At 45.2% G+C, this 25,377-nt stretch overlaps 1 protein-coding gene across 2 annotated transcripts in view; it reads left to right on the forward strand.

Annotated features, from left to right (window-relative positions):
- EPHB1 (EPH receptor B1) overlaps window positions 1-25,377 on the forward strand; it is a 424,621-nt gene that overhangs the window by 342,873 nt on the left and 56,371 nt on the right. For both annotated transcript variants that reach the window (XM_033133086.1, XM_033133087.1), the window contains 2 exons: window positions 11,980-12,102; window positions 24,078-24,325. In XM_033133086.1, the coding sequence (XP_032988977.1) occupies window positions 11,980-12,102; window positions 24,078-24,325 (371 nt within the window). The remainder of the gene's footprint in view (window positions 1-11,979; window positions 12,103-24,077; window positions 24,326-25,377) is intronic.

Consider the following 25,377-nt stretch of genomic DNA (forward strand, 5'->3'; position numbering starts at 1 on the left):
AAGTGTTTTCTTTTAAAAAGTACCTTAAAAGTTTTTCTCATTCATTATCCTACTCCTCTTTCTTTAAAAAATGACATATAATGTTTTTATAACTAAAATTTCCCCTCACCGATGTGCAACGTAAAGTCTTATGTCAGAATTATTCTTTCATCTGTGTAATTACAACATTGCATCGTCTGAAAAGGTCTCTCACTGGGTCACTTGGGCCACCTTCCTGCCTCTAGAAAGCGGTACGCTTAATCCTTGCAGCAGACGTGATCTGTTTCTGAATAACTCCTTTTGAATTCCACGGATGTCCTCAGAAATCTGTCCCAGCACTTTGCGCTATGCTGTCACAGGCTTCTTCTGTAAGCCTCATCTCGGTTAAATCCCCCTGTTGCAATGTAAGCCCTTTTCTTCCTGTTCACGCAGCAGTGAGCATGGAAAACAGACCTTGTCTACACACGCACGCTAAGCATGCCTTGAGTGGCCAGTTCTGAGAGTGGAAATGGGCTCAGATGCAAAAGTTCTCATGGCTCAAACTCATCCCTTCTCCACGGTTACATCTCCAAGACATCCACACAACAGTTTTACCACGAAGGAGCTTATGTTCTAACATGGCCAGTGCTGGCGTGAGCTGTACAAAAGCCACTCTGTAGGTGTGGTCTTGTTCTTTAGGGTCTTTCGATCTAAGGCGAGAACCTGCTGAGGGCTTGTAGAGGACCAAGCCCCTGGCAGCTGGGCTGTTGTCGAAACAGTCATCACTGGGCTGGCTCAGAGGCCCTGAGGCTCTCCCATGGTGATCCAGGGCAGGCCCCCCAATCCGCAGCAGAAACTGGGGGTGGGGATTTCAGACCGTGGCCCCTCTCTAAATTCACACACCCAGCTCCTAAAACACACAGAATCCCATTTACCCCGCTTTCTTTCCTACTGCAGGCCACTCCAGGCCTCCATTTTAACCAGATGTGACTGGTTTCAGGAGGGAAAACCCTACTACCGTCTTTCTCTGTTCCCACATCCTGACTCCCTGCCTCGCTGCGCAATCTAATGGTGCTTTCCCTTATATTAACCTGTGCATTAACCCTTGCAGGCAAGGCCTTAGCTTCCCCAGCTGAACAACAGAGACTTTATTGTATCTATGATTCTCAGGAGAAGGTGCCCGCTCCGGGGTTCAGCAGGATTATGAAGGGCTTTCTCCACCTGCCTGTCTCCCGGCCTCTGCCTCAGTAGTCTGACATTTCCCCCGCTCCCTGCTCTTCACTTTTTGCCACATTGAGGGCCACGGTAAAGTCCACTTCAGATTTGGCATCCTGAGAACTCTCTGGATGAGACATTTAGAGATGGCCTTGTCGGCCTGAAGGCAGAGGACACAAAATTGGGTTCAAAAGGAAGAATACCATTTTGAAGACTACAGATAGTCACGGTTAGAATGGGTTATCCTAGGAGAGAGCTCCCCATTTTAAAGGCAAGCAAGCTAAACCTTGTTATTACCCCTTGGGTGGGGTACAGAGGGTCCCCAATCATTAAGTCAGGTGCAGCTTGGTGACTTGTTGGGGACTTCTACCTGAGATCTGGCCATTCTCTTGCTCTGGAGGGCCCAGCTCTGCTGGGCCACCCTGTGGCACCCACATGCACAGAGGTGCTTCCAAAATGTTCACAGCCCTGTTCTAGGGGACTCTGTCACCTCTAAGGTCAACAGAAACAGGCTTCTCTGGTCCACGCAAAACTCAGTCTGCAGTCATAATAACCTTGCTGCCACCGGTGAGGACAGCTGAGGACAGTGTTGACAGGCTGTGCATTTGCCATCTCTGTGACTCGGACGGACACAGAGTTCTTTATGGACCAGAGTTCACTCCCTTGGCTGCCTTAGAAGTCTTTCTTCTTTTTAATTCAGTTCACCTTTTATAAATGTCCTTTTCCTCTATTCATAACTGTTCTTTTTTTATCCAGTCCCTGAAACCTGGCTCCAATTGGTACCCAGGTTCTCTAAACTTATGTCTCACGCATTGAATTTCATCAGTGCATTTTCTCCCGTGGACATCAGTCCCTCTTCCTAAAGCTATTACTGTTGGAGAATCACAGCAGGAGGACGGTAGAGCTGGAGGAAGACTCAGCACACATATAACAGAAGAAGAAACAAGGCTCTGATGGGGGACAGGCCTGGCCCGGATGGGGGAGGGGTAGTAATCGTTAATTACAAAAAGCCCATTCTGCCTCACGCTTTGGGAACTTGATCCTGGTAGCTCCCTTCAACTTTTCTGACCCTGACGACCACTCTCAGAGGTAGTCATTAATCTAGAGAGGCTAAATGACTTACCCAGGTCACATGGCTCATAAGTGGCAGAAGTGGACAGCACACCACCTAAGTCTGGCTGCAGAGCCCATGCTCTTCCCATATTGCAGAGGCTCAAATTGCCTGGTGGTCAGGAGCAGGTGAGAATGGGCTGAGGACTATTCCCAGGTGTCCTGGTTGGTGGTTTGTTAGTCCCCACTCCCCCCGCCCCCCGCCGGGTCCCACTACAGAAGACAGAAAGTTCAATAAAGCCTAATCTGAAGGTGTGCATGTCATGATACCTGGGGCATCCGTGTGCATGCACCTCACTGTGGGATGTGGATAGCAACCTGGAACTGTGAGGGCTTCCTGCTCTGGGAGTGACAGAAAACCTGCAGCAGATGTCACTGGTTTCAGAGGGAAACCTACAGCAGCTCTCCAGCCTCATTCATCAGTGCCTCAGCGGACCCTGCCTTGTCCCTGCAGGCAGGACACAGGGCACCAGAGAGAGGCTGATGGCCCCTTCCCTCCCAGACCTGCCTCCCAAGATGATACAAAGGCTGTAGGAGGCATAATGTAAACATTTGCAAATGCAGAACCTTCTGTAGCCTGCCTGGTGACCAGACGAGGCATATCTGGTCACTTTGAGAGCATCGTGCTCTCTAGGACGCTGGTTTATGTCTGTCTTCTGAGCCTGGAGCACAGTGAACAGGGATGTGAAACGGAGATTGGGATCTGGGGAGACTAGAGGAAAGGTGGGTTGGGAAGAGAAAGTATGCTAGATGTGGTGTTGGATGCTTGGATGAAGAGCCTGGGAACCTGTGGTTCATGTTCAAGGTGAGTGGCCAGGACTGTGCGTTTCCCACGTCCAGGGAGAGGCAGACAGATGGAGTGTCTTCATGGTTTATGTGGGTCAATTCTCAGAACATGCTGGCTGACTAAAAATTGCCTGGACAGAATGATCCAGGTGGGTCAGGTGGGCTTGGGAATCTATCTTAGAAAAGTACCAGTTGAGTCTGCATTTGGGAAACGTTACTAGGTACCAATGGGGCTCAGGGAACTACACACTTGATCGTGGTTGACACCAATCTCGTTGATTTCCGAGTTGGATGGAGTGTGTAGGGGTGGAGAGAGAGGAAGATAAAAGTTTGGCAAGGGGTCGGGGCTTTCAGAAAGCAAGCCTGACAGAACCATTTCCATGTTGCAGGCAGCAACAGATATAATCGCAGAGCTACAATTATTAAGCTTTGAGAAAAGCAAAAAAAAAAAAACAAAAAAAAAAAAATGGGGGGTATGTGCCCAAAGACCGTAGACCGGCCAACACACTGATTTTCACACAGGGTAAGAGGGCAGAGCATGGAGGTTGCAGAACAGAAGGGTGAGCTTGATCCCTGCTAAATATAATACTTGGAGAGACTGAAGCGCATGCGTTCTGGGCATTTAAAACTGAATTCAGTGACCATTAGGAACCAACAAAGGATTATTAAGAAAAAATAATGAGGACCGTATCGCATTTACTAGGGTTACACATTTAGTAAATTCAAGAGGAATGGCAGAGGCAGTCAATTTTCATTGTGACAAAAATATTTGATTCTCTCCTAAGGGAAAGCGTTGTAAAGTGGGGACAGAGCTTGTCTTCATACCAGAAGAAAGTGGGTTAGTGACTCTGTCAGCCAGACAGGAAGTTACCAGGTTTATTCTACTCCTTGTCCAATTCAATCTCTTGTTTGTTTGATTGGTGTTTAAATTCATGAGTCAGGTGCAAGCCTAGGGATGCTTATCAAGTTTGTAGGTAAGAGTCGGCGAGCATAACTAACACCGTCGAAGACAGAATCAACATTCAGAACTATCCGTCAGCTTTGAATGCTAATTTGAAATCTGCCAGATGAAATGTAGAGGGATAAATCTAGAATCTAGTGTTTAGGTTAAAACAAAAAGAAAGCAGTACAAAAAGGAGGAGACCTGACTTGCTATTTGTTTCTGTGAAAAAAAAATGTAGGTATTTAGTTGACCACATTCTTTCTACGAGTGATATATAGCTGATAAAGAAACCAAGTGCTGTTACTGATACAGAATAATACTCCAATTTTGAGCACTGACTGTATTAAGTACTTTACCCGAATTAACTCATTTAATCTTCATAATTATCCCATGAAGTAGGTTTTGCACATGAAGAAACAGAACCTCAAGTGGGGACAAGCAACATGTCCAGAGTCTTAGAATTAGTGATTTGTGAAACCAGTTTTCAAACGCAGGTCTGACACTGTAATCCCAATTAAAATTCGGATCAGAGGAAGTGATGCACAGACATCCCGTCCTCTGTGCTGGATGTGCTAAGAACACATCTAAGAGTGACGTTCTTGGTTCTGGGGACCCCATTTCAGAAAGGACGTTGTCAGAAAAGCACCTATACAGAGGACGGCAGCTGGACTGTGGAGGGTGTCAAGTCCTAATCTGTTACTTCAGAGACTAGGAAGCACCAGTTTGGTGTTGGAGAAACGCAGGCAGGGACCTAGAGGTCATCATCAAGCATGACACCATTATGGAAAAGGGAAGGAGGTGTTGTTGTGCTGCCTGAGGTTTAACGGAACCATCAAGGGAAAGATCCAAGAAGGCAGACTTGCTGCAATATAACAACTTTCCCCCCCACCCCAAACTGGAGCTGTCCAACACAGTGGCAGGCTGCTTTGTGGGGAGGTGAGCTCTCTGTTCTTAGAAGCATTCAAGCAGAGATAGTTGTCAGTTAAAGATGTTGTAGAGCCGATTCTGTTTTAGGAGGGAGATTCAACTAGATTAGACCCAGAGAAAACATCTAGCTCCAAGTTTCTACACCCAGCTTTCTTGACTCCGGGTGGTAGGTGTGTTTTAGAACTATAGAGGATACAACATCTAGTCCTCTGAAAATCACCTTAGGCACCAGAGGAAAGGTCAGGTCTGACCCCTAAGGTAGGGAGACAGACTGTGGAAATTTTGGCTGCCTCTTCTTGATGTAACGGGAGCATTTGTAACTGAGCATAAGTAAATAAGAGCCTTGGGGGAGAGGAGGAAAGGCCCCCTGGTATAAGAAGGTGGCTGAGTTTTCAGTGGGTGCTTATTAAAAGGCAAATAAATTTAATGAGCTAGATTCACCCATGTGACTGCTGCTGGCTCTAAGCCAGAGCTTCTAGAAATCATGTTCACTCTTTTAGTCTTGAGCTCATTGGCTGTGGCCCTCAGGTTCCCAGAAAGATTTTCATGGCCCAGAACCAGTGGACTTTGCCTGAAAGGACCTGCCTGCCCTGGTCATTGATACCTAAGAAGCAGGGAGATGTTAAACCCTTTTCCTGAAATTCCTTCCTCAGTAGCAACTAGACTGTGGTGGTTCGCTTTCCTCCTGGAGACACATATTAGGCAATAACCGTGGTGTGAAGAACTAAGCTTGAGAATGTGGTGAAACCCCCAAACAGAAGGTGGAAGGAAGAGCACCGTCAAGGAAGATCCTCAGAATGCTTTTCCGTTCAGGCTCGTTGCCCACCCTGGGGCTCTCCTCTTGGATTCTTGCCCAAGTCCTGGCTGGACACCCAGGACCTCTGCTCTTTCTTGGAGAAAGACAACCACCCATTGTCTTGGTCTCAGGCCTCAGAAGCAGGTGGAACAAACTGTTTCTAGTGCCCAGCAACCTTTCTGGTATGTTCATTCCGAGAGACGGCTCGATCCTCAGCCTTTCTCATCAGCAGCTTCAGCGACCACCCGTGTGCCCCCCAAATCTACAGCTCCACATCCAACCTTCCAGCTCTGTTTCAATTCTGAGTTTTCTGACTTGGAGTCTTTGTCTATTTTAAGTGCACCTTCAAAATCTAAAACCACACGTACCAACTCCCCTGGCCATAGGGTTTCTTTCCCAAAGTCCGTTACCTGGTTCATAGTACCACTTTATTCCAGAAGTCCTGACATTGCTTTGAATTCTTCTTGTCCCTCCTTAATTCTCTGCCTTTAATTACTCACCAAATTCCTTTGAAATGTCTCTTGCTTCATCTTCTGTTCTCAGCGTGGAATACTGTTATCTTCCACCTTAATTATTGCAACAACCTCATAGTTGTTGTCTCAGCCTCCAGCCCCTTTCCCACGACAAGCATGTGAATGCTGCAGCCAGCCAGCAAAATGAACTCCCCGATGCCTTGCTCTCCGTGCACCCCTTCCCTGCTGATGGAACAGTTAGCTGAGTGTCCGATGGAATCAATCCTAACGTCTTTGTTTGTAATCAGGGCCCTCTCATGCTCATACATCAGCACCATTCCACTGCAGACCCCCTTTCTCTCCACAATCAAGTGGGTCACACTCTCCTCACTCATGACATGGTGGGCCTCTCCCTGAGCTGTGCCTCATGACAAGCTTCTCCGTCTCCAATGCATGACCATGTGACTTGTCCTTTTAGGATTCTGACCTTGAAGACTGGCATTCATACATCTCTGCCTTCTCTGGTTTCTGCAGCACTTACAGCTTGTTTCCAGGCTAGGCTCCTGAGTCTAGCCTCTTCAGCATCGTACCCGTTACTTCATGTCTTAATTGCCTGAAGAAATTCATGAACTTTATTTTTCCTGTAGCTCCCACGGTCCCTGGAGCCGTGGTGTTTGAGTGTCCAGTCAGTGCTGAGAAAAATGAGGAGTGATCAATGTATTGAGGCAGAGGGTAGGATGAAATCCCTTCCAGGGACTGAATTGCATATGCTTCCCTTTCTAAACTGCTTCCCTTTTGTGCTTAGATATCTGGATCACATTTAAATGAGTCACAAAGATGACAAAGTCGGCCTTGGGTCTACAGTGGGGACCAAGGAAACACACTTGCCTCCTTTTCATGGCTCCATGAAAACTGCTGGGACACAAGACATCAGTGGCTGAAAACAGCCCAACTGACTATCTTTTCTGGAACCATACTGTGGGACTCTGAGAATCTCACCAGCTGGAAGGCATTAGGCTCTTCTTGGCACCCTCGGAGACTCCTAGACAGTCGTGCTTTCCATGGACCTACTCAGCGTCCACGATGCTGACTTTGTATAATACTTTCTGAATGCACAAGAGGGCTGAAGAGAAGCATTCAGTCTTCTCCCTCGGCTTGTAATCCCTAAATGTCAACTACTGTTTGGAACCGGCCCTTTCCCAGCCCACTTCTTCTCTTACCTGAGAACCCGGCACTTGTAAGCGTGTAAACTGACCTTTTAGATACACTCCACACATCTGCCAGCATCCCCAGAATCTGTTGCAGCCTCTTCACTTTTGACAGCCCCCTAATTCTGACAATGGCCCGGAGTTCCTTTTGCCTCAGTGACTGCTCTGTGACATGCTGGAAGGCTCTGGATTGTGGCTAAGTCATTTCTCCCCCAACTTAATATATTTAAAACCTTGGTTCATGTTTAAGATTTAGCAAATCCTCTAGGACTATGATCCTTTAAAGCTTTAGGCAGTCTAGGCTATGACCCAGCCATAGCCTAAATGGGTTTTGAGGTCAAAGAACAAAGATCTATAAATTAGATCTTTAATACAAATTAATAAACTAGAAAATCATAAACTAGAAAAAAATGTTTCTCTCTCAAGGCACTAGCAATCAGAAGTTTAGATCCATACATACCATTTTTGTGCCAAAGATATGTAACCTATGTTAAAAATAATTGGAAACTGTTAAATATTATAAACATATAATATTACTAATAATGGGAAGCATTGTGCAGAGCGTTGTGAAATACCTTACATTATTGAGGTATATTACATTTGATATTATTATTACTGCCACTAATAATATTTCCCCAACACTCACAGTCTGAGAACATTTTCTGAGCCCTGTCTCCAAATGTTTGGCTCTGCCCGAGTCGGCAGCCGACTTGAATTCCTTGTTCACTGTCTGGTGATTCATTGCACTAAATACCATTTTCCTGATAATTAAAAACTGCTCACTGGCAAGTGGGAGCAGGAACAGGCTGATGCAGGATTTATGCAGAAACACAAAATGAGCCGAAAGACAAATGACCTGTTCTGCCTCGCTAAAGGCATTCTTTTTTCTCATCATCTTTTGGGACTTGAGAAAGGCTGGCTGTGATGCGGGAGAGAAGCCTGGAGAGATGTGTCATTCGGAGGCGAGGCGAGGCAATGGGAGCCGTTAGGGGCACGTGCTCAGCCAAATCACTGCTCTGATGTAGGGCGGACGGCTCCCTCCCCCAGCCAGGGGACGCAGGCCAGGGCCACTGCCGAGCTCAGCCCCATGAGACCCTATCAGAAGAAAACACCCGGCTTAAGCTATTTATTCAACTTTTTTATTTCCATTTTCCTTCCTCAATGTAACAACAGTATCCTCAATTTCAGGGAAAACAAGCGATTCCTACTGTTGCATAGAGGCCAGACAGTCTAATTACCATTGCATCACCACTCCGAGGCTCCTTGCAGCCTTTCAGCTTCTTGTGAAAGGCTTCAGTGACAATCAAAACCCCTGACCCCGGAAGAGCAGCTGTGACATCGCATGTGTGTGCATGCGTGCACATGTACACACACGCGCACGCACACACACACACACACACACACACACTCCATAATTCTACAAGCCAGCAAGGTAGCAAACCTTTCTTCGTGAGTAAACTGCACCTGTCGTTACAGGATGAACTTTCTCCCATGTAGGCGCATTTCGTTGCCCATTACTGGCCTAAAAGAATCCTGGCACTATCATGAGATGAGCCATTCCCTTCTGGGAATAGCTGCTTCCCCGAACTGATTGGGGCCAATAGCTGTAAACCTCATTATCTCAGAATCCTTTCTCATTCATCCTGATATATGTCGTTACTTGCAAACCATTCATTAAAGCACATTGTAGATTGTTTAATTAGTTTCCACGGAAGAGATCCTGTAGGACAGTTTAGCATACATCGTTTAAAAGCCCTGGATCTAAAATAACAGTGTAGTTATTTTTAAAGTAACCGATGTAACCCTAAGCGGCTTACATCCCCCACTGCCCACCCCACCACGCTTCCCCTCCTTACTTACCCCTTCAAACACTTCCTAGAACAATTCACTAACAGTTACCATGAGTATATGAATTTGTGAGCCCTCTCTGTACATCAGGCACTGTACTAGGTATGCCATTCGCAATATGTTCTTTAATATTACCACCAGCCTGGGAGGGAGGTGTTCTTGCCGCCACTGGCAGAGGAGCAACTTGTTAAGAGATGGGTGTGGACTTGCTGCATTGTGCTGGGCTCCTCCGAGCCTTTGAGGTTCTGATTTCACCTCTGGGCTCTCAACCTCCTCTCATCTCAGCACAGACTTTGGGAAAAGTCACAGGTTGTTGACACTGACTGCTGTCCCCTTTGCATTTCAGGTGGGTGTGTTGTTGCCTCATCTCTCACCCTCACCCCTCCAGCGCCCACTGGCCAACTTTTACCTGTAGCATCTGCATTTTGTTTCTTAATTTAATTTATTTAGGTAATATTCGTTAGTAACATCGTATAAATTTCAGGTGTCAAGCGTTATAATTTCATATCTATATACCCTGTGACATGCTCACCATCCCAAATCTAGTTTCCCTCATTACCAGATACTTGACCTACCTTTACCCAATTTACATAAATGCTCTCTCTGGCCAGGGAGCTTCCTGCCCACCTGTGCAGCAGACTGTGCGGCCCCCACTCAATGACTGGTGGGAATCATGTGGTAATACTCAGATCCCTCCCTGCTAGGGTGGGCCAACTATGAAGCTTCTGGTGGCTTACATTGGCTCTCAGAGCTGCCCCAGGGGGGCGTTAGCCTGCGTCAGTTACCCATGGTGGGAGTGGCTGGAGAGCACCCTTTCATAGGCTGCCTTCCTTTTCCCATCTTACTTCCCCACTCACCTACAGGGACTTCTTGGGATCACCTCCCAGATAAGCCATTTGCTTTCAAAACCTTGTCTCAAGGTTTGCTTCTGATCTGGCTTTGTTAGACACTTTCTGTTTTCAATCCTCCTTGCTCTTCACTTGTTCTCCAATGAGAAAGAGACGGATGCCCCTCTCTATTTTCCCCTTTATCCACTGTTATTAAAGTAGAATCAATTTCTCTCTCTCTCTCTCTCTCTCTCTCTCTCTCTCTCTCTCTCTCTCTCTCTCTCCCCCTCCCCCGACCCGCACCTTCCAGTTCCAGGATTAGAACATTCTATGTGTTGTGTCTACATTTCAGTCAGTAGATTCCAAAATCAGTGATGTTATCCCCAGGTGTCCAAGGTGCATTCTAGGATAGTGTTGCCCACCCTAAAGCAGGCTTTCTAGCATGCTAGGTGTGATTATATTTAATGACTGGGGATAACCCATATTCCAGAAAAGGCAGTTCCTCTGGGCAGGGCACCTGGCTCTCTTTGGCTTTAGAGAAACATCCCTTTCAATTCTTTGCTGTATTTTCTTTCTTCCTTTGGACTGTGCTCTGGCACTGTCAATCCTTGCCTGAATTGGTGACTAAGCCAAAATTAATCTAGGAGAGATGTAGAGCCACCCGAAGTTTTTTGGATGAAAAATGTCAAAACTAGACCATGTGTGAAGGGCTGGGTGTCACCCAAAGATAAGCTGGATTCAGGGTGCAGTGCTGAGACGGTGGAGCTCAGGGAACCTGAGGTCCAGTCTCGGCCTTTGTCCCCAGCTGTGGGACAGTGAGCACACAGAACTTGTGTTTCTTCAGACCTGCCTGCCCTGCTAACCTGGTTCTTCCATGAACCAGACAGCAGCAGTGGGCAGGGAAAATGACTCCCCTTCTCAAGGATGGGATGCTAGACTGTGTTGTTTAGCTTTCGAAGCCTACCTCCCCACCACACCACCACCATGAAAACAATTTCTATGCTTTGCCTAGTAACACATCTAACATGTTGAAAAATTACATTGTGAATGAATCCATTTGTTTCCTGGGTTCCATTTCCTTTTTTGTCCCCTGTCCTCCACTTTTTGAATCTATTTTTTCTGCAATGACAATTCTCTGTTTTGTCCCCTTGCACACCTATTTATCTTGCTACCGTAAACATCAGTGACAAAGTCTATATTCCTTTATGTATTTCACATTCACCATTTTATTCGTTTTTCATACTTCAGTGTGTCTGAAGTCATGGGGATTCAATTACCATTTTTCTTTCATTCCACCTCATTTTTCTACATAGACTTTGCTCTTTTCTCTGTCAGTATTTTCTGTGTTTTTCTCTTCACATTCTCTCTTCTGGTATACTGTCTTGGTATTTTCATCTTGAGGTTTTTCTAATAGCAAATTCTTTTTTTTTTTTTCCCTTCTAAATCCATCCTCATCCCTCTTCCAGCCCTGGACACAACCGTCAGTAATAACCTTAACAGTGGCCTCCACTCAGGAAAGTTGTCAAGTTGATAAATATTGATATCTACCCTACCATTTTACCACCACTTTTCCGCTAATGCATTTGGTTGGCATCAATCAGCTTCTGTGCCTTCTGTGAGTGCCCAGTGTGGGAACTGGTCCCGATCTGTCACTTATAAGTAATCTGCTCCACATTTCATCAAGAGCTCAAATACAAAAGAGAATATGGAGGAGAAGTAGAGGACAGAGAACCAGGCGAGCGTGGCCCAGAGGGAAGGGAGATGGGAGGTCTAGCAAGGCAAGGAGAGGCAGCCTGTTGTACAGGAGAGATTCCTCCAGCCATACGCTTACTGCTGGGGACAGCAACCTATGCTTAATCGCCACCATATCCTCTTTGGGATGTTAACCCTGCTTATCTCCTCCAATAAGGCTCCCCAGGGATGAAGATCTACATTGACCCCTTCACTTATGAGGACCCCAATGAAGCTGTCCGGGAGTTTGCCAAGGAGATTGATGTATCTTTTGTGAAAATCGAAGAGGTCATCGGAGCAGGTATGGCTTTCCCCTCCCTTCATTTCTGTTCTCTTGGTGTCCGAACATCTTCTTCCCACCATTCTAGGTGTTCTCTACCATCTTTCTTCCTAGAAGATGAGACCAAAACATCTATAATGTGCATCTCGGGATCTTTTGGGGACCTTGATCATGGTGGCCATGTTTGGTGTTGCAGAGAAGTCAGCTGTGGTTTTAAAAGATTCAGAAATTACTCTGGAAATGGACCACCAAATTCAGATAAGGAAAAAGATATAGGGAACCAGTTGAGAAGACTTTAAAAGAAATATAAATTTTTAGAAGCTTGCCTTAGTCTCCCACTCACTGACAATGATATCTCCATGGCTTTGGGCCAAGATTTTCCCCCGTACTTTTAGTTACCCTTTTCCTACATACATGTATTTGGAGACAGATCATGGTGAACTGAAGGAGAACCATTGTTTCCAGAAGAAAATCCACCCATAACCATATTTTCTACAAAAGATCTATGATATGGATAGTAACACAAGACAAATTTCACTCCCAAGAAACATGTGTGCTCTCATCCATCTTACAGCATTGGAGTAGAAATTAAGCCCAGCAGAGAACTAACTGCCTGACTAACTCTTCTAACTCTAACTTCCTAACTCTCAGGAAATCCTACCAAAAGGCTTATCTAGCATTTTCATCTTTCTCTGATGGATCAGTAGTTGAGTCAATTTGGCAATGGACCCAGGCTTATTAATGTAGATGTGTAAAATATCCCCAAATATTATTACTTTGTGAGTAATCTCTTTACTGCCTTCTCTCTGCATCTTTTGGATCCTCTTAAAAGATGCATTTGTTTCGTGTCCTCTTTTCTACTTTTATATTCTTCTAAAACATTCTTTGTCTTTTCTTCTTCTTTAATTCTTTTAGCTATTGTTTAAGCTCTCTTCACTCATAAGCTGCAGTCTTCGTAGCTCTTGTGTCTAGAAATGTTTTATTCATATATTTGGAGAGTCATGGAGTTGTCTCTTCCAATAGTATTTTAACTCAATAAAATATATTTAGTCAAAGTCTTACAGACAGCCACTTCATATATTATCTTTAGGGGGAAAGTCACCGTTCTTCCATTCACTCCCTCTCTTAATGCACTGAGGGGTCAAAAAGCCATCTGTGAAATTGGAAGTCACATTTGAAAGCTTGACCCATTAGGCCACCATTTTCATGCTCTGGTTTCCCTCTTAAAGAGCTCGACCTCATGGTCTCACTGCGGTGGGTGCTGGGATGCTCCCTGTCAGGACACACCACTCTCCTCCCAGCGGCCCCTCAGGAGTCCCAGCCAGCTGGCCATGATCGGATCCACATGAGTCTCTACATATTTCCCATTGCCTTTCATTAAATATGTTACTGAACCACGACTTTTACTTCTGTGCAGATAATTTTTTCTTCCTTAGATGCTGACATATTTAAGGATCTTGCCTTGGAAGGCTGAATACCAGATAGATTGGATTACTCTCAGGGGCTCAGATTTCTCCAGTAAAGTTGGGAAGGCGAGCTTTCAGCCCTGCGCCCTGTTTCCTCACATTATTAATTGTTGTTATGTCATGTGGTAATGGTGTTAGTGATTTTAATGTTGTTAGTTATGCCATGTGCTTAGAGTGATGTGTCCTGGCCTGCATTTCATTCCAGAGAACACACATAAGCCCCCTCCCACCTTTGCAAGGGAAGGAGTAAAGAGCCTTCTCACTTATGATCCTGCCAGGCAGTTACAATTGGGGTGAGCTCACCGACTGCTGGGTGCCTATAAAAGGACAGTCGATGGCCCTGTGCCATCCTTCTATTTTTGTGTAGCTTTTGCTGATGTTTGTGCATTCTACTCAGAGAAGCCCAGTCCTCTCTGCGGCTCACATGGTCCTTCCTGGGAAAGGATGGGTACATCGAGCAATTCATAAGATGCCCAGCAGCTTGAGAAAAAGACCTCTGCCTGGTTGCTGCTGACTACCCTCCACCAGACACCCATCTCCTTGAGATTAAGAAACCCCAGATCTAATTCCTGTGGATAGTGATTCACTAGGTGTAACTTGATGCCCTTTTTACAGAAGAGATTCTTGGCTGGAATCAATCTTTCTCCATTCTCCAGTTCTTGTTCTCCTCTGTCCCCACTCTTCTCCCACACCCTGCCTCACTGAGACTGACTTCACTTCATGGTAAAAGAGCTGGTGTGAGGGTCAAGTTAAAACAAATAATTTTGTAAGGTAAGATTTATACAGTGTAACTGACAATATTTCTCTTCACCACCTGCCACCTGGCAGATTTAGAGCAGGGAGCAAAAACTGTGCACAATCGTCACAAAACATGACAAGAAGAATCAGAAGTCATCTGTGCTTCCTTCACTTGTTTCTTCATCAAGGTTTTCTGAACACTTCTTGTATGCTAGATGTGGCATTCCAGAGATGAACAAACCGCTCTTCCACTACCAGGTCTGACAGTCTTAGTGGCAAACAGGCCAATAATGTGTCCCTTATTTTATACCATCCACCACACAGGTGTGTTGGGCCAACACAGAGCGGTGCTCAGCATCTGGGTGGAGAGGAGGGGATGGTCAAGAAGACTTCCCAAGGGAGATAACCTTTGGCCTGAGCTTTCCAGGATGAAAACTAGCAGAAAAAGTAAGTTTTTGTGAAACTCATGAGATAATAAGACAGAAGAGGAAAATGCAATGATTTAAGGAGAAAGAGTAATATGACCTTCCAGCAGTGGTGTGCTGGATCCAGCTTACACTACCTCTTTTGTGGCCAATTGTGGCCATATCTTTCCATCCCTATGTTCAGTGACATCATATTGGTAACTTGACATCAGCTGTGGTAGGAGTATTTATACCATGGGAACTGGTAAATGCTACAAGTGTTTCCTTCTTTCTTTGTTTTTGGGAGAGCTGGTAATTGAACACTTACCCACACATTTCCAGACCGTGCAAGGTTATTTCAAAGACATTGGAGAGGAATCGGCCAATGCCTGCTGAGTATAGGGCCAGAGGAGAGGGTCGTGTTTGTTGCAGGAGGGATTAAGTTCAAAGCTCACGATCCTCATTCATTAAACATTGAGTCTGTGCCTGCGACTGTACTGGATGCTGGAAAATACACTCCATGCCAGCAATCTTGTCCTCCATAGGTTATCGTTTAACATAGACACACAGTGACTCTCCACAAGAGGAAGGTAGGTGATTGAGAGCTAAGATGAGGGGCTCGGAGAACACATGCTTGGAGGTGGGAAAAGGAGAGGCTTGATGTTAGAGGAGGAGCCCTGGAAGAGGGACCTGCGAGGCCCCTGAGGATGGAGAGGCTTTGCATGGGCTGACACTCTGTGCAGCACATACTGAGAACAAGGAGGAGAGAAGCCTGCTGGGGAGGGATTTTTCTGAGGGTAAGTATCGATTATTAAGGCTGCAGAATCAAGCTGATTCCCAGAGATCCAGAGGCTGAGGGATAGATTTTATCAATAGAAAATGGTGAAATCCTATAGGTTTCTGAGCAGGGTAGGTGATAGAAATGAGGTGGGAGACAAAACTGATAGATGCTGTGTTTGGAGTGGACTAGAAGGGGGGTACTGGGGAAGGGTGGGTATGACTTCTGAGGCATGCAGACCCGTGATGGGGCTTTGCCTAGAAATGTAGAGAGGCTTTGTGGGGGCAGATGCTGGGATCCAGGGTGGTAAGAAAGGCTTCACTGAAGTAACTAAACTGATCTAAACCAGAATGCATCCAAACATGGTGAATGGAACAACTAGTGGGCTTGGTGACTCTGGTTGATGCGGAGACATGGCATGGAGAAATTCCATGGCCAGAAATGAGGGGCACAAGGTTAAACATCTGAAAGGGAGAGGAAAGCTATGCAGTTCCCAGAGTGTGAGTAGCAGTGGTTATGCAGGGGAGCAAAAGCCAATAGAGTAAAATCTAGAAACTCTGAGGCAGATAAATTGCACCAACTGCCTCAGTTTCTTCTAAAATTGTGGAAGATGTTGAACAAAGGAATAAAAAAATAACTATGAGCCAAGTGTGATCCCATTCAAGAAGTCTGAACTATAATTATTCATTGATAATTCTGTTACTATTTTTTAATGCTCATGTTTCATCATCAGGCTCAAAGTTGTATGGGGGAAAGAGAACGTGAGTGTTCTTTTTTGTCCTCTGCCTAGCCTAGTGTGTAGCCCTCAGACGCTCAGTTAAATATTTGTTGCATATAATTGAATGAAAGTAGATCCTTGGGGAAAACATAACAGGAATGAGAACTGGGTTGAGCTTGGGAGAAGGGGGAAAGACTGGGGAGAGGTGGAGTGAGACCACGAGTGCCCTGAAAGTGACCCATTGGAATGAAGGGAGGCCAACCCTTCCTCTTCTCTCTGAAGACAGTGAAAATCATTGGAGTATCTTTAGAGAGGGCAGCAGACTAGCTGGTGTCTTTGGAGAATATCATCTCTTTGTGACCATGCGTCTGACTAACAAAAATCATGGCATAGGTCAATTCCAATGCATCGGATAATTCTGATCTGTTGGATCGGTAGACTTGCCCAGAGCTCAACCAGGGCTGCCATGTATGATTGGGCCCCTATGGCATGAATGGCTCTCCTGGATTATGCCGTGTGTACCCTGTATACCTATGCAGCAGCCCTGAGTGTGATTGTCAAGCGCATGAAAATGTAGGTGGAGGTGTCACGAGAAGCTATCATCTAGGAGCAGACATGCCAATTGCATTTTAGTTAATAAACACATCTTCATCTGACTCCAGCAGCTGCTGATTCAGCATTTCCACAGACGGCTTACTATAAGCAAGAAGGAGGCTTGAGGTGAGAAGGCTGGGTACAGAGAGTTGGGAGAAGGAATTTGTGATGTGTACGATTGGGAATGGAACCAGCCAGGCCCATGCCCTCTCTCTTTGAAGGAGAGGATGGGTTTTTTGAGGATAATTTGGTAGAAAGGCCACCTGCCAGCCTGACTTTCTATGACTCATTCAGAGTGAGGGTGGATAGCATGAGGATAGCCTCCTATTGGGTAACAGTGACAGCAGGAAGTTTCTAGAAGAGGAAAGCAAATAGGTGTCTTCAGTACTTATAATTAATATAATTGGCATGCATTGAACACTCACTGGATCTGTGTGTAAACTGGTGAGGAAATCAACGTTTAGAGGATCACTTGTTGAAGGTCGTGCTGCCAGTTGAGTTAATGATAACACAAGAATTGAAACCCAGGCATGGCTGATCTGATTCTGGTGAATGTAACCCCCATAGTATCTGCTACTTTGGTTATTGTTCTGGAAAAGAGCAGCTAAGTATACCGGGACATTGCTTCTGATGATAAATTCTATCCAGTAGTTTGGTGTGCCCAAGCCTCTTCACTTGGAATAAGGACCCTGTCCTAGAATTTAGTATGCCCATCTGGTGTGCTTCAAAGGCTGTCTCACGTTACCTGGGGACAGTATGTTCTTCCTAGAGTACCCTGGTACCATCAGCTAGTCTTCCTCTTCTACTAATATGATCAGTTATCTGCCTTAAGAAGGACAAAAGTGAGGACGCAGGTAATTAGCATTTTTAATTCTATGTGGTTGCTTATGTTAGGAAAATAATAAGTGATATATAGCTATGACATTGCCTAATGACTACTAAAAGCTAGAAGGTAAAAAAGAGTTTGCAGTCACCATCTAGGTGTTAGGTATTGTGGACAGTGTGGCTGTTCCATCTCATCTGCCAACTCCCGCGGCCTGGTAATGGGGGCCAGGGGGCCTCTGCTGAAAAGGAGGAACGTGGTAGTGATCAGTTAGTAATGTCCTCTCTGGGTGCAGGGTCTGGTTTTACTATCGCTGGTTCAGCCATAACCTACTTACTTGCCTTGCACAGGCTCCTGTGATAAAACTCGCTGGAAATCATACTTTAAAAGCTAGTTTCAATTTATTCTTTAAAAGTCCCTTTTCTGGTGGAAGCTTGAATTAGTAACTAGAAGCACTGCTTTCCTTTTTCCCCCCAAGGCAGTTTGTGACTTCAAAATGCTGCTTAAAAAAAAAAAAAAAGAGTGCAAGTGTGTGTAGATTCCTGCTGCACACGGCCAATAGCCACCGCCTGAAATACCTGCTGGCAGGTTGGATGTTTCATTTTCAAAAATTGAAAATTCTTTCCTCCTGACTTTATACTTAATAGTTGAGGCATTTAATGCTGCTGAACCATTTTTTCTCTCTTCCTCATTTTGCTAAGGAAGGTAGGACAGGGGAACTGGCAAGGAGCTGAAACTTGTAGGGAATCATTTCAGCCGCTGCCTGGGAGGACAATCACAGGAACTGGCTAAGTGACCCTCAGCTGATAGCCTTGAGGGCAGTTTGTTCTCAGACTTGAGCCAGGCATCAGAATCACCTGGAGGCATGTGAAAACCCAAGTCACAAGACCTCACCCACTGAGCTTCTGATCCAGTAGGTCTAAGTGGGGCTCGAGAATCTGCATTTTTCTAACAAGGTCCCAGGTGACGCTGCTGCAGGACAGAAGCCACAGTTTAAGAACCCCTGCTGAGAGCCACTGGCCATCAAACTGTCCTGTGTCGCGAGCTGGGTCCTAGCCATGGGGAGGTTTTGCTGTAAGAGAGCCTCCAAGGTCAGCGGCAAAGACGCATGCCAATCAAAGCCAAGCTAGAGCAAAATGAGGCTGGCTGTAAGGACTGTCAGGAAAGGGTCGGCACAGAAAGAATCAAGCACAACCACCACCCAGTCATTCTTAGAAGCATCTGTTTGAAATATAATGTTAATGCTTGATTGGTTGAAAATATTTTTTAGGCATTATGAATTTTTATTAAAAAAATGAAAAATGTATGGTCATGATTGAGAGCTCCTGTAAAAGGAAGCTCTTTACAGTTCACGTGGCAAATCTAAGCACCACAAACCTCAAGTCCTGGCCCTAATTATAGGAAAGGTGTCAATAAAGCAAAAATAGTTTCCTGAGAATAGTACAAGAACCTGAGATCAAAGCTCATACGTGATGGCAGTTTCTTAGGTTGTAAGCATTAGAAGGTCTTGATTTTCTGTTTGTTACTAATCACGACAATATCCCTGTTGACCCCCACCCACTCCCTATGAGGCTATGGAGACACAAGAGGGCCAGAGTCCCCAGAGTTCAGCACCATAGGCTTACCTGGGGACAACCTCCACAGCGCAGATACATCAGCAGGACGTCCCCACTCGCCCTGGCAAAAAGCCCTACTGTGCCTTAGATCAACTTCCATCAAGTCCCCCGAGGCTGCCAAAACCTTCTTTCCTCCCTTTTCTCTTTCAGTACCCTCCCCTACTCCCTACCCACATGTGTCTCCAACAGTTTAGTTTACAAAAAGGGCTTTCTCACAAACTCCACACCCTGTTAGGAAGGGCCGCCAGTCCGTCATTGATTTCTTATTGTACAGAGCTGAGAAAGCTGAGACTGGAGAAGTAACGTGCCCGAAGTTGGGTGGTGGGCTTGGCACGGATGTGAACTTCTTCCTCTACTCCTGGCCAGCGTTTTCCCCAACGGCACTCGGGGGCCACTTAATTACAGGGCGGAGCATAGCCTCTGAGTGAAGACTGTGGATTAAGTGACTTCATTTGCTGTTGGTGCTTTGAAAACCTCTGGGCTTGGAGAACATGCAGTTGTTTCTTTGCCAAGCAGGAGAGGAGCTATTTTCACAGACTCACCATCGTTTAAGCCACTGCTTTCCAGTGATTGCCGAGCAGATTTCTGAGAGCAGTAACACGGCCGCCGCCGCCGTGACTGACTACAAAGCCCATCCCTTCCTACCCAAGGAGAGCATCTTTTTTAAGACTTTATTTATTTATTTTTTAAGAGCAGTTTCAGGTTCACAGCAAAATTGATGGAGAGGTACAGAGATTTCCCACATACCCAGGCACAACCTCCCCCGTTATCAACATCCCTCCCAGAGGGAACATTTGCTACAATTGATGAACCTGCACTGATACATCACAATCACCTGAGTCCCTAGTTTACATACGGGGCTCACTCTTGGGGGTGTACATTCTATGGGTTTGGACAAATGAATAATGACATGTATCCACCATTATCATATTGTACAGAGTAGTTTCACTGCCCGAAACATCCTCTCAGGAGAGCATATTTTTATTTTATAATTTCTAAAAACTGCATGATGGTACCCCCACACAGGATGCCATTTGAAGCTAAAGTATTAGAAGCACTACACTTGAAGACCAATCAGCCACAACGATTACACAACGAAATAATATTTGTCAGTTAGGAAAATCATGTGATCCAATGTGATCCACCATTCTATGTGGATTGAACTTTCCAAAGCCACATTTGTGTTGCTTTCTTCCTTCTTTTCTTCTTTCTCTCCACTCATGTCTATAAAATCCACCCTCTTCACTGGGCTCTGTGCGTTGAGAGGTGGCCCATATGCAAGCAGTGCTTTCAAAAGAATTCAAAGGGGTAGAGAAAATTGCAGGGCCTTTGGCAGTTCACGGAGCCCCTTGAAAGATCCTCGAGTGGCTTAGGTTCGTGGTTCTCAACCTTGGCTGCACTTAAGAACCACCTGGGCAGCAAGAACTGGCTTCATGGCCTGTGACCAGTACAGTCACACTGGACCCCATGCTCAGAAGAGCCGACACTTGGTTGAATGCTCAGCTGTCACCGTCTTGAAGTTCTTGGTAATTTTTGAACAAGGAATCCTGTTTCTTATTTCGCCCCACAAATTAGGTAGCTGATCCTATGGACAGCTTTTAAATGCGTCCATGCCCAGGCTGCACCCAGACTAACTAATTGGAATCACTGAAGGTGGGACCCGGGCCCCTTTCCTTTGGAAAGCTCCCCAGATGGTTGCAGTGGGTAGCCCACTTTGGGAACCACTGTTGTAGAATGGAAGTCTTCACCTGTGGGTATTTATGTGTGTGTTGTGGGTAACATCAGATTCACCTGGAGCGCTTTTCCAAATCTCTCACACTGATGTAGAGAAATTGATAAATACTCTGATTCCTAAATATTCTGATCCTACTGGACTAGCTAGACAGGAACTTTCGATGAATATGACATTTGTCTATGAGATAGTTCTATTGTGTTTTCTGTTCCCTGGATACTGAGTTGCTGTGACAGTAATTGCATATAAACTGCACGTTTGGACCTGCACATTTGGGGCACAGTGGTCCCTGGATGGTGACTTCATATCCACACAGGTGTGTTCTCTGTGGCACTGCTTACCGAACAGACCTGCTGAGAGGCAGTATGGCAGGAAAAGGAGTGGCTATGGACAACAGCCCTGGCTCTGACTCGCAGCTCTGGCGCTTGGGGCATGTTTTCTTTGTGCCTCAGTTTCCTTATTAGTAAAATGGACATAATAATGCTCATCTCATGAAGGTATTGTGAGGATTATTGATATAAGATATTCAAAGAGCCTAGCACAATGCTTGGCACATAGTAGGTTGTCAGTAAATACTGATGTAATATTTCCTCCAAGAAGACATATTAGCATACCTTTCCCCTCAACTTTCAACTGTGGTTTTTTTGCTAAAAGAAAAAAGAACTCATTATTATAACAAGGAAGAAATACCAATGTTCTTCAATTAGTATACTTGCCAAATATGCAATTTGTATTCATTCAGCTCATAGTTATTGAATACCTACTAGGTCAAGGTGTCAGAGGGATGGAATATATACATATATATATGGAATATATATATCCATGGAATATATATATATATATATATATATTCCATCCCTCTGACACCTTGACCTGCTAGGATAGTAGGATATATATATATATATATATATATATATATATATATCCTCATATACACACACACATATATATATGCTGTTCACATACACATTTACATATACATACTCACATATATGACAGGTCATTGTTGCTCAGTACTTTTCCTTATATTTTATTCATTTGAACTACAAAAGTGATGCTTATTATAACCATTCAAACAACATAAAAGTAACTAAATTAATTTTACTCCTATTCCCACCTTTCTAGTGTAACCCATTTTTAAAAATAATTTGAAGTTAAAATAAATTTGATGTGAATTTTCGTCATACTTTTTCTTTACATACATACACCCCACACGGGTACATACTACATATCACACTCTATAATTTGCTCTTCTTTTCTCCTTTGCTTAACACGATAATACAGACATCTTTTGAAGTCAGTACATGTCACTCATCTGTTAGTTTTCAATAGCTCATGGCATTCTGCAGCATGGCTGTGCCATTTCCAACCATTCCCCGGGTTATGGTTGTACCGGGTTTGGCTGTAGAAGATACTGCAGTAAACAGTCTTTTATAAAAATGTAAACAGATACTTCTGTTTCTTTGGGTATAGCATGGATAGAGCCTCCAGCACTTTAGAACCCAAGAATGTGCAAAGCCAAAGCCACACCAATAATAATAAATATGACACCCCAATTTTTATTGATGTGCCTACCACGTACCAGGCACTGCAGTGGGGTGCACTGACCTCAAGCAGTTCAACAAAGCAGCACGTGATTAAATGTCAAGACCAGTGTTACACATGATATATATCTTAGTACTGTAAGGTCCATGTTGAAATCTTCCTAATGGTGCTTAAGCCAACCTCTACTCCAGCCCTAGATTCTAGCAAGTTCCACTGACTCTGGAGCAGTTTTGCAGGAAAAACCCTTTATGCAGCTTTCTTCGGAATCTTTTTTGTAGCAGAAAACAAAAGGAACTCCCAACTGAATCACAGCGGAGATGTTAACTGGCATTTGTAATGTGGCCAGTAATTTGTCTGATTGCTCACAGTGTGCTCCGTCATTTTCTTCCAGAAGCTGAAAGTAAAAAAAGACAGTTTTCCCAGCAGAGAGCCATGTTTCTCCTGTCAGGCCTTTGACACACATTTCAGTGATGCACTTACAAGTAGATACTAAACTGCTTCACGTGAAACTGCTTCACGTTTTCTAACTGGAAGTTAGAAAACCAAGTTAAATCATAAAATAACTTTGAAAGTACATTTAACAGATTCGACAGCTCTTTTTATATGTAGTTATGAAATAGTGTCACCAGATTGTTTTTACTCCTGGTGATTTTACTACAAAAATGTTTAAATGCTGTGGCACCCATGGAGGTCTTGAGCTTGTGTTTGCTGGGAAAAACCACGTGCTGTTCAGCTGCCAGGAATTCAGGCAGCTGCCAGCCTCCAGCTGCAGTGCCTTCAGGATCTGCTTTAGCTCTTCCTGACAGTCCAGCCAGTGACTGAACACAGTGGGATGCTAGGACCTGGAACTTTCTGGAGTAGGTGCTCTGCACTCTGGAGCCCCCCACTAGATTAGATGAGACTGTCAAGTCTGCATCAGCCAGGTCTGCGTTACAATCTGGGGGCTCTTCTTATCCATTCCTAACTTCCTCCTTTCTTTTCCTAATGTCAGGTCTGTATGGTGATCTGGGACTCTGGCCAATCCTGCTCCGTCCCCCTTTTAGCCTGCACAGTGTCTGCTAACTTCCCTTCCTAACTTCTCAGTGTCTGCTTTCTGGGGGACCCAACAGACATAAACATTTTCAGGACAATGTAGGAACCTAAACGCTATTCATCTCATTCGGAGGATTAAAAACCTGAACATATCTCCCAGCCCCTGGACATTCTTACACTAAGCTCTGCTAAAAATGAATTATGACTCTACCAAAGTGAAACGGACCCTTTCATTTCAATTATTCAACTGGGACACAAATGAAAAGCCAAATGTGGGGAAAAACAAACTCGTATATATTCTGAAATTGCACTTTAGTTACCCAGACTGTTCCTAAGATCCAAGGTAGGGAACATATTTGAGCATTCCTTCTGTGTTTGCCGTGTACTGATTAGCGCCAAGACATCATAGTTACAATGAGAAAACACTATTGCCATTGCTGCCACTTGAATCACAATTCTACCGTGAGCACCATTGTTCTTGATAAGCTGCCTCCCCTTGTGGTTCCACAGGCTGAGAAGGAAGCAGGTAATAATTGCATTCTTGTTGCAGGAGAGTTTGGAGAGGTATACAAGGGGCGTTTGAAACTTCCGGGCAAGAGGGAAATCTACGTGGCCATCAAGACGCTGAAGGCCGGCTACTCGGAGAAGCAGCGTCGGGACTTTCTGAGTGAAGCGAGCATCATGGGTCAGTTCGATCATCCCAACATCATTCGCCTGGAGGGCGTGGTCACCAAGAGCCGGCCAGTCATGATCATCACAGAGTTCATGGAGAATGGCGCCTTGGATTCCTTCCTAAGGGTAAGAGACGCTCAGGGGCATGGATGATGTTAACACTGGTGGATGCTGGAGAACGGTGGCTGGGGAGAAGTGTCTACATGAGGATAACCTGCCATTCCGGAATCACCCGATGAAATGTGGGAGGGTATCGGAGGTGTTCACAAGGTTAACAGATTCGTTGCTAAAAGAAAAGAATGAAGAGCTTGTGGACCCCTCGATAGGAGGATGTCATGTTGTAGGGCCTTGATTAATGCTTGTTGGATGAGTGAGAATGAATAGAAGGGGACAAAGAATGGCCATTGGCATCTGTATGAATCACAGAGATTGAAGAGACTCTCAGCTGCTGTATGATTCATGCAGAATGCCAGTGGCCATCTCTGCCTTTTCCCCAGTGCAGTTGTCCTCCCCTCCCAGCCAGCTCTCATCATTTGCAGTTCAGAGATAAAAACAAGTTGTCCTTTTCTGAGCCTGGCCACCTGCCTTCTGAGGAGGTGCTTCTGGGCTGGAAAGTGGAAGACTGGATCACCAGCACCCACAAATCTTTTCTGGGGTTGATGAAGAATGTGATTCCCACTCCACCTGCAGTACAGGTGGGGGTATCTGAAGGCCTGTGGCTGGGGCATCTGTAAAAGATCATTGTGAGTGTACCCAAATGGAGCCAAATTGGAGCCATTTGCATTTCTATGGGTCAATCACAGAGCTACTAAGAGAAGGAGTGAGTGAGAATGGCCATGATGCTGATACCTAGGGAGGGGAAGCTGACCGAGCAGAGGCCGGGGAGCAAGGCCTGCCTTGGACAGAAAGCTCAGCCGGAGATTTCAGGGGAGCCTGAGAGCAAAGGGTACAGGGAGCAGCACCAAACAACAGGGGAAGGTCTTCTGAGCATGGACTTCAGGGTAATACCAAGCAACAGACTCTGCGTGTCCCCAAAGCTATCAAACAGTAGCTGTAGCTGAAGATCAAAGGATCATTTGTACAGTCAGTCGTTGAAACATTCATGGGGTGACTGCTCTGGTCACACCCTGTGCTGGGTGCTGTGCCTGTAGAGATAAAAGAGACATTGCTCTAATGCT

The sequence above is a fragment of the Rhinolophus ferrumequinum genome, chromosome 17, assembly GCF_004115265.2.
Source record: "Rhinolophus ferrumequinum isolate MPI-CBG mRhiFer1 chromosome 17, mRhiFer1_v1.p, whole genome shotgun sequence".
Classification (NCBI taxonomy): domain Eukaryota; kingdom Metazoa; phylum Chordata; class Mammalia; order Chiroptera; family Rhinolophidae; genus Rhinolophus; species Rhinolophus ferrumequinum.